The sequence below is a fragment of the Varanus komodoensis genome, unplaced genomic scaffold (genome assembly GCF_004798865.1).
Source record: "Varanus komodoensis strain SLA01 unplaced genomic scaffold, ASM479886v1 scaffold30, whole genome shotgun sequence".
NCBI classification, from domain to species: Eukaryota; Metazoa; Chordata; class Lepidosauria; order Squamata; family Varanidae; genus Varanus; species Varanus komodoensis.
In genome coordinates this window covers 780,986-790,841 of record NW_025335762.1, presented here as the reverse complement: position 1 = coordinate 790,841, position 9,856 = coordinate 780,986, and the positions used below count along the sequence as shown (strand labels likewise).

At 51.6% G+C, this 9,856-nt stretch overlaps 1 protein-coding gene across 3 annotated transcripts in view; it reads left to right on the top strand.

Annotated features, from left to right (window-relative positions):
* The window catches only part of LOC123027080, a 21,329-nt gene extending 16,926 nt beyond the window's left edge, over positions 1-4,403 (top strand). The window contains exon 3 of one of the 3 annotated variants that reach the window (XR_006415445.1): positions 3,548-4,258. Coding sequence is in view for 2 of the 3 variants with exons in the window: in XM_044437467.1 (XP_044293402.1) it covers positions 3,548-3,824 (277 nt within the window). In the remaining variant the exon portion in view is untranslated. Of the gene's footprint in view, positions 1-3,547 lie in introns of all 3 variants that reach the window. The other 2 variants (XM_044437468.1, XM_044437467.1) reach the window with 2 other exon arrangements.
* Positions 4,404-9,856: the final 5,453 nt, after the last annotated feature.

The window sequence follows — 9,856 nt, the reverse complement described above, 5'->3', positions numbered from 1 at the left end:
GCCTGGCAGCTCTATTTTGAACCAATTGAAGTATCCGGACCGTCTTCAAGGGTAGCCCCACATAGAGCACGTTACAGAAGTCAAGACGGGAAGTCACCAGTGCATGAGTCACTGTTGCGAGGCAGTTGCACTCCAGATAGGGGCGCAGCTGATGAATCAGCCAAAGCTGGAGGAAAGCGCTCCTCGCCGCTGCTGTCACCTGAGCTTCAAGTGAAAGCTCCGGGTCGAGGAGCACTCCCAAGCTGCGGACCTTATCCCTAGGAGGGAGTGCAACCCCGTTCAGGACAAGGTTCAGTTCACCTTCTCTGAAGCCTAAACCGCCTACCAACAGGACCTCCGTCTTGTCTGGATTGAGCTTCAGTTTATTGGCCCTCATCCAGCCCATTACTTCGGCCAGGCACCGGTTCAGTACAGCCACTGCCTCACCTGGATTGGTGGAGAACGAGAGGTAGAGCTGGGTAGCATCAGCATACTGATGACTCCGCAGCCCACACCTCCTGATGACCTCTCCCAGCGGTTTCATGTAGATGTTGAACAGCAAAGGGGACAAAATGGACCCCTGCGGTACTTCATGGCATAGCTGCCATGGCGCAGAGCCATAGTCCCCCAGCACCACCTTCTGGATTCGGCCATTGAGATAGGAGTGGAACCACTGCAAAGCAGTGCCTCCGACCCCCAATCCCGCAAGCCTATCCAGAAGGATACCATGGTCGATGGTATCGAAAGCCGCTGAGCGGTCCAGGAGAACCAACAGGGACGCACTCCCCATCTCTCTCCCTGCACAGGTCATCATACAGGGCGACCAAGGCAGATTCAGTACCATACCAGGGTCTGAAGCCGGACTGAAATGGGTCCAGATAATCAGTTTCATCCAAGAGTGCTTGGAGTTGTCCCGCCACCACTCACTCTAACACCTTGCCCAGAAACGGGATGTTGGCCACTGGTCTATAATTAGTGGCCATCTCTGGATCCAGTGACGCCTTCTTCAGGACCGGTCGGACTACCGCCTCCTTTAAAGGGGCAGGCACCTGACCCTCCCTCAGAGAAGCGTTAACCACTTCCAAGATCCAGGTTCCAATCCCGTGCTTGGAATCCTTTATTAACAAAGACGGGCAAGGGTCCAAAAGGCAAGTGGTGGGACATACTCGTCCAAGCACCTTGTCCACATCATCGGGCCGCAGTAACTGAAATTCATCCAATAATTCTGGACCAGACAGTAGCATTGGTGTCTCCCTTAAGACCTCTGACTCAATAGTGGAATCCAGCTCGAGACGAATCTGAGCGATTTTCTCCCTGAAATGCCTGGCAAAGTCGTCACAGCGGGCCTTTGAGGGTGGAATCAGATCTTCTTTCGGGCCTGGGTGAACCAGGCCTTGCACCACTCGAAAGAGCTCCGCCGGACGGCATTGTGAGGAGGCAATGGAAGCGGAAAAAAATCTCTTTTTTGCTGCCCTCACTGCCACAGCATAGGCCTGATAATGGGCTCTTAAGTGTGTTCGGTCAGATTCATCTCGTGATTTCCTCCACCTACACTCTAGCCGTCTCCCAACCTGCTTCATCGCCCTCAGTTCAGTAGTATACCAAGGGGAAGAGCGGGCTCTGCCTGGTGGGAGAGGGCGCTTAGGAGTGATCGTGTCTACAGCCCTGGTCATCTCCCCGTTCCACAGTTCGACCAGAGCCTCGACAGGAGCACCCGTCTTGTCGGCCGGAAACTCCCCCAGAGCCTTCAGGAATCCTTCCGGATCCATCCGGCTCCGGGGGTGGACCCACACAATCGGGTCCGCACCCTTACAGAGGGAGAGGTCGCTCTCAAGCACAAACCTCACCAGGAAGTAATCTGACCATGACAGGGGAGTCAAGCATAAATTCCTCACCCTCAGACCACCCTCTTCCTGCCCCGTCGAGAAAACCAGGTCCAGAGTGTGTCCACATTCATGGGTCGGGCCTATGACATGTCGAGACAGCCCCATGGCCGTCATGGAGGCCATGAAGTCCTGAGCCGCCCCGGTCAGCCCAGTCTCGGCATGGAGATTGAAGTCCCCCAGGACCAACATCCTGGGGGTCCTCAACACCAGGTCCGAGACCGTCTCCGTCAGCTCAGGCAGGGAGACTGTTGGGCAGAAGGGTGCACGGTACACCAACAGAATCCCCAATCTGTCTCGGTCACCCAACACCAAGTAGAGACACTCCAGTCCTGGTCTCGAAGGGACAGGAAGTCCCGTGAGGGAGATGGAGGCTCGGTAAACTAAAGCAACCCCCCCTCCCCTCCCCTCCCCTCCCCTCCCCTCCGGCCGTGAGCGGTGCTGGACCAGATACCTGGGCGGGCAACTTGGGAGAGGGCAACGTCGCTCCCCTCCCGCCCAGGTCTCCGTTATGCAGGCCAGGTCGGCCCCCTCATCCACAATCAAGTCATGGATGAGGGCAGATTTGTTATTGACCGACCTGGAATTAAGCAGCAGCACCGTCAGGCCCGAGGGGCGACTGACAAGACTCCCTGGCACCCTCTGGCTGGGAGCAAAACCAGAAGTAGGGACAGGTGTCAGCCATCTGTCCCTCCTTCTTCTATGCGGACACGTTAAGCTCCCACCGCCGTTACGTCCATTGCCCATAACCACCCCAATGGCGGCGCCGGTGCGCTCCCCAGGAAATGCAAGCGGCAGCATGGCCAGGGACGACTCCATAAAACAATTTAAAACACTTTAAAATTATAAAAACATTTAAAAATTCACCGCTCAGCAGGAGGGCCTAACACAGCGAAAGTGAAAGCCCCCTGGCCAGCCCAGCCCCCTGCTCGGCCCCCCCGAACGGCGGCGACCGCCCTTTGGCCGCCGGCCCTGGCTCCCGGCGCCCTGCCTCGTCCGGCACGCCTCGAACGCGTGCAGGGGCATGGCAGAGCAGCCAGGTGGGTGGTGGAATGGCGGAGCGGCGCGGTCTACGCGGCAAAGGCTGGGGCACAGTAGTTCTTCTCCGGCGTCGACTGCCGGGGCGCGGTGGTGGTAGAGGCCTGGCGTTACGTGAGAGTAACGGCTGGTCCCCGTCAGCAGCCTGGCGGCTCGTTCTGCACCAGCTGCAGTTCCCAGACCGTCTTCAAGGGCAGCCCCACGCAGCGCGCGCTGCAGCAGTCCACGCGGGAGGCAACCAGGGCGGGGGGCACCATTGCCAGGCAGCGCATCAGTTCTGCACTCCCACTGCCACGGCCCCTCATGCACCTTCGTGATCCTGCTTCAGGTCCAAATTCGGAAAGCAGAACAAAGCAACGGCATTTGCTGTTTGCTTCCAAAGGTACGTTATCATAATGGATTCCTACTAATGAATTTCACAGACACGACAAAACACTGTCTCCGTTGTTTAATTCTCCATTCAGAAAGCATATCAAAGCAGTATATCAGCTCTGTGATGTTTTCAGAACTTGCTGTTCCATGAAGCGGCTGGATGACATCACAATCTTTTATCTTTACAACCCACATAAAGATATTTCCCTGATAAATGCAGATACAGCCAAAACTGCTCTCCTGTTCTGAAGAGTTTGTTATTTGTTTCTTTTTAGCATCCGTTTTGGAAGCAGAAGGAGAGGCGAAAATTCTGCCGTTGCGCCATCCTCACAACCGCAGAACAACCCCGAACCTTTTGCCATTGCTACCATGGCCCCGGACTGCAGGAGTGGGCAGATGAGTGATGAATTGTGCACTAACCAGCATTTTACCATCATGACAAGTAAAGTCTGTCCAGTAATTGTTTCTAGGTCTCCAGAAGCACAATTCAGTCCTGATTTGGTCAGGGCTCATTCCCAATCTGCGATATTTTTGTTAGGGTTTTGTTTATGAACTATAGAATGCTATGGAAACTTAGACCTTTCTCCATGGGGCGTTTGTGGTACAGAGGGAAGAGTAGTGGAGTGGGGAACTGGGAGGTCTGGGTTCGAATCTGTCCTTGGTTGTGAGGTTCAGTGGGTGACACGGGGCCAGTAACATGAAGCAAATTTAATCGGTCTATGTTTCATTTCTGGAGTCTTATATAATGTGTATTTTATTGATTGTTTTATTATTCTTATTTTGCTTTGTTTTATCTAATATTAGTAGTCTACTTATGGATGTTATTGTTATTAGTCTTTTGTAATTGTGAGTTGTTGTGTTGTGTACTGTTTATTAGGCTGTTCATGGATTTTATCCTGGTGTCAGCTGTCCAGAGAGCTGATGGCTAGTGGGACAGCATATAAAATGAATAAATACATAAATGGCACACCCATTCTCTTATCAGCAGCAACAGATGCTGCGAAACAGGTTCATTTGTTCGGAGGCCTCGTTCAGTGTGTTGGGGCTCAGAGCACACCTTCACTTTGAACCCACTGTTTTGGGGAAGGTCACTTCCCTTCTGCCGCATCTCCAGGCCGGAAGAATTCCCAAAACCGGACCGCTGCCCCAGAAAGGAGCCTGCCCTTGGCGTGGTCAGCAGCCCTTGCTTCATGGCTGCGCTGAGCATTTGCTTTTGTTGCTCAGCAGGGTGCGAACCGAGTAAAGAATGTCACAGTATTTATTGCATTTTACTGAGGGATGTAATGGAGACTACAAGGACATGGCTCTTGAGCTCTGTTTCTTTCCAAATCTTTGAGGTGTTTTGGGACACTGGAGTCGGCAGAAGGGCGACATTTCATCCCAGCTGGCCCGCGCAGCACTTCGCTCCGGCCAAAGCGGCTGTTCCCACGTGAAGAAAGAGGCCCTCGTTTCTTTTGAACCGAGCCAAAAATGAAGCTGCATGCTTGCAGAGTGCAAGCTGTTTTAATAAAATGGAGAGAATGAACAATTGTCACAGCTGGAAGCAAGGTGGACTTCTTCCTACTGTGGCGTGAGCAAGGAATTAGTGCTACTTAGCGATATGAATGTGTACTTTCCCGTTCGGAAAGAGGAGTCTTTCCCATTAATGGCTGTGGGAGGGCCATGTGCCCCGTGACGCCGGAGTTCTGTGCTCCACTCTCGCAGTATTTTTCCTTTTCTCCTAAATCTCGGGTGTGTTCCAGGGGACTCCAACCTCATTGGAGCACGGACACTAGAGCTTTGCAGTTTGGCACTATTTCTGCAAACAACACTGGTCCCTTTAGACCCGGAGTGGAAAAATACACTACTTCAAGATTGTCCCATACCCTGAAGACCCTCTTCCAAGTATGACTGAAACAAAGTCCATTCTGCAGCACTCTCTCTCCCAGGGGTAACCCTGAACAACTTTCTGGCTCTTCTCAAGAAGCACAACCCATTCAGTCTGAATGCAGCAGCGTTTCCATCTTGGCCGGGTTCAGACAACACACTGCCGCACATACAAGGGCTGCGCGTGGGCTGTGGTTGAACTAGAACTAGAACCCTTCCAAGACAGCAAACCGTGGTGAGCAATCCATAGTTTGCAACCCAACAACAAACCACAGGTTCTCTTCGGGAGATGTTTGTGATTAACGGCCCATGGCTTGTTAATGTGGCTGGGTCCGGTCACCACGAGAACCCACAATTCCATGATGATCCCCACTCAGCCCGTACATAGTCTTTGAGTTATCCTGTAGGCTAAACCCAATCACTGTTATCGTCCAGTGCAGGTTGAGACAACTGTTTTACTGTAGAAAAATGGGCAGGGGGTGGTGCTAAATGCCCTATCCTCAGTTAACATGGCCAGGGCCGTCTGAACGCGTGGGCCTGGTGGGCACTGGCCCGTGGGCCCCATACGAACCTGTGTATGTTAACCCTTGCAAAATGGGAACACTTCCGAAATTAACAGTAGTTGCAGTTGTCGTAGGGGCCCCGGGACACTGCTTTGCCCGGGGCCCATCATGCTGCTAAGACGGCCCTGGGTGCGGCTTCAATTAAGCGCCAAGCTTTCCCCATCAGCCCCATGCCTGCTGAAGGCATTGGGTTAGCCAGCCAGGGCTCTCTTCCATGAGGTGTAGCTTGACTCAGATCCACTCAAATTTAAAATTCCTACACTGTGGTCTTTGCATCATTTAGTTTCATGATGGAATCAAACGAAACAGTGTGGACTAGTGGCTAGAAGATTAGATTTGGGACTTTGCAGACCTGAGCTTTAGGTCGTCCTCAGCCATGAATCTTCCTGCTTGAATTTAAGCCACTTACTGAGTTTTTGCCTCATCTCCCTCACAAGATCATTGTGAAGATAACCTAGAGAGAAGGATCATGAAAGACACCCTGAGCTGCTTGCAGAAGAAAAGGCAGGAGAGAAAACTAACAAACAAAACATTGTGACTTCACAGAGCACTGAGGTCTCCACTATCTGCCTGCAGATCCTTCTTAGGCAGCCTCCTTGCTTGTGCTCCCTACTGATTTTTATTTAACGAAGTTTTATGAACAATTTCTTTTGGCCACTTGATTTTGGAAATTTGATTTTGGCTGCCATCCGGTTGCAAAAATGCTCTTGGTCACTTTCCGGGTGGGTCTCAATTATCAGGAAAAGGGGAAGTGATGCCCAGTAGAGACTCAATCCATTTATTTTTCATGCAAAAGAGGTCAGCAGCGTGGCTCAGGCCCAAAAGTGGAGCTGACAGAAAGCAAGTGCCTCAGTGTGGTCTTGGTAGGTAACAGGTTAGCAAGCAGTTTGGACTGCACGTGTCCAGGTGCTCTCCAGTTCCAGATCAGCCAAGCCTGGCCTCCCACGCCATGGCACCTTTGGAGAGTCATTAGCAGGGTCTTGTGGCCAGGTGTTTTGCTGTTTTTTTCTAAGAATTGTTTCTTGTGACATTTGGGGTGTTGCTAGATGTCTCCCAAACCTCGTTTGTGGCTAGAGTTAGCGAAGGTTACCTGGTAACCGCTTTGCCATAACACTTTGATTAGGCCAGGTGTTACTTTCCAAGCATCCAGGTATCTTAATTCAGCTTCTAACTAACTGATCTGCAGCCTTCAGCATGTAAAGCTTTCACTGAGCAATTGATCGACAGCTTTAAACACACAGAGCCTAAATCAGGAGCTGCTTTCAGCGGCCCAAAGCTATTGCTAAGGCTACCAGAGGCCTTTGGCCCATGGCCTGGCTGAGGCCACGGGCGCTGGGCACAGGAAGGGTCTGTACTGGGTCTTCTTGCAAGTTCCAGCGAGCAGGCAGCATTACTGAATGGCTGGCCTTTCTCTAACAATGCTGCCATGTGAATGCCGTTCGGGCTCAGAAGTTTGGAGTTCGGCCCTCGCCGCTGCCTTGCGCTGGGGTAAGCTACTTTTAGCCTCGGCAGCTTTGGGACAATGTGCCAAGCACAGCATGGGAAGCATTTCATGGACAGGCAAGCCTCCCCCGTGGCAGCTGCTTTTCAGAGGGCCCCATACGCTCTCCAAACCACAGTCGTGCCCCCACGGCTGGGGAACGTCGGCGTAGGAGATAAGGAACCTTTGCAGAGGCAGCTCCCCCTTTGCCTCCCCAGCCCCCAAATGTGGAGGCAGACAGGTCGTAGCTGCGCATTGTCAAAGGGCCACGAGGTCAGGCGAACATCACAGCGACTGGATTCGGAGTGAGGAAGGATGCACGAACTGTTTCCTGAAGCTGCAGTTGTGGGTGTAACTCCCAAACCATATCCGTTCACGTTGAGCTGGGCATAGTAAAGAGCTGACGAGGGCTTTGGTCATCCTTCCCGTCAGCGGCCACCTTGCCCTGCCCGGCCGCGCATGGCCACCCGCCCCAGTTCAATGGCCCCTGTCCAAGAGTCACAGATACGGCGGCTCCCTGGCCCGTCGCGTTGCTACCAACAGAAAAGTGCCCTGCTTCTCTCCCACGGAAGCACCCGGCAGTCCTGCTTTCCTGGGAGGCATTAGAAAAATGCTCGGTATGCTCGAGGTGGTCCCCCGGCAGTGCCATTTTCATTTTCTGCTTCTTCTCTCCCTCCCGAACTGACACATTCTCGGGCCTGGAGAGCCACGGGGTCGTTTCTGCTCCTTTGCAGGTTGCCTGCCTCCACCCAGGCCCACGGAGGGGCATTCCTGGAATTCCTGCAAGAGGCTGGGAGGGATGGAGTCAAGCTGTGCTCATCCCGTCTGAGCATGCCTCCCCAAGCAGGAGGGAGCCCTCTCCAAGCCCTCCCCAGGAGACCAGCAGTTCCTAGCAAGATTAACAGAAATCAAAATCTCAGTTATTCAAACTGACCCAGCTGGGAGGCCTGTGGAGGGGGAGTGGGGAAAGCTATTGCAGAGTCCACCCGTCTTCCCCAAGGACGGAAGCAAATCTCAAGTAGGAGACAGCCCCCCTCCGCAGCGCCCCCCCCCATCATTCATGCCACTCATTCCTTCGCTCCAAACTTTCGTTCTAGGATCGCAGAAAGGGGAGATGGGAAGGTTAGTGCATGGGGTGTGTGATGAAAATTAACAGCATAATTGGTCTTTTTAAATTGAAACTCATTTTGGTGGTTTACGTGAAAACTAAGTTACTAGCCTTGCCTTTTATGACAGCTACATAAATCCTAGGCAATATTTACAAATTTACAGACCTATTTAAACATCTATATTATTAGATTGTCTTTCTCTTCAAACCATCAAGGTGGTGCACAAAAGGTCAAAGCAATAAACACAACTTACTGTAGCTGTAAACGATTTGAAACCAACAATGAATGATTTAAAAACAAAAACAATCACGCTATTAAAAACTGTGTGTGTGTTAGGCCAACATGCATCTTCCAGGCTGGTGCAGCGTATCTTTTCCGAGCCCTTCGGGGCCGGTGGGCGGCTGCAGAGCAGCTGTTCTGCTCGTTCTTCTCCCGCACGGATGCAGCCATTGGCAGGAAGGAGTTCCTGATGATAAAGAATATAGGAAGCAATAAAGCTGGAGTGCCTGTTCCCACACACTAAGCAAGCCTTTTGCACCGCTTAGCTTGGTTCTGGGAAGCAGGGGAATATTTGCCTTGGAAGAAGATAAACACATTTTTAAAAAGCGAATATAAGATTTGAGCTGCTTGGCGGCTGTTCCCCTTACAGGGTTTTCATCACAGTGAATAAATGATGCGACTGGAGACTTAAAACGAAAACAGCGCAGCACCAGGGGCTGAGGGCTGCAGTTGGAACTGCTGGCTAGTGTCTGAAGCAGCCTCCCCCAACGGGCCCCCTGCCCCGACAGGGCTGGAGTTCAATGCAGCTGGAGGGCACCAGGGCCCCCAAACAAGGAGGAACCCCTGGAAAAGGACGGCTGTCTTTCCCAGCCCTTGCCACTGACAGAATCTCGGTTTTCAATTTGTGGGGAGGAATAAAAACTTGGATTCATGGGAAAGATCAGCCATCTGAACTTCTGCTGCTTTATTGTCCAGTGTCCCAGTACCTGCAGTCCACTAACAATAATGCATTGCCGGGTAGAGATAAACTCAACTACAAAATCACAGCCCATGTGCAGACACTTTTATAACCTGCTAGTCACATACACCAATGCAGAGAGTTAAGTTTCCAGACTTATCTTAGTACCTTATCTTAGTATAAGAGCAGCCTGATGTTTCTAGGCGTGACAGGATGCTCTAAAATACTGTTAACAATAGTATGGAAAACATGACTGATTGCTGTATTGATAGGTCAGTCTAGCAAATTCTTGACAGTTCAGGTCCTCTGGGTCAGTCTGTTCACACATGCAAATGTGTCTGATGGAGGAGCCCTTCAGGAAGTCTGGTTTGGCAACTTAAACTCAGCAGGCGCTTGCCTCTGTGTAGGTGGGCCCATTCAGATGTAAATGAGCATCTTTATTTCAGTTTTTCTACAGCTGATAAGAACACAGGTATTTCCTTGCTAATAGTATTAGTGAGGCTTCTCAGTCTAGCTAAGAATGCCATTTTCTTAAGGCAACAGCAATATTAAACAGAAACTTGGTTTGGAAAGCTGGTGCTTTGTGAGAAAGAGTTGCAGGTTTGATT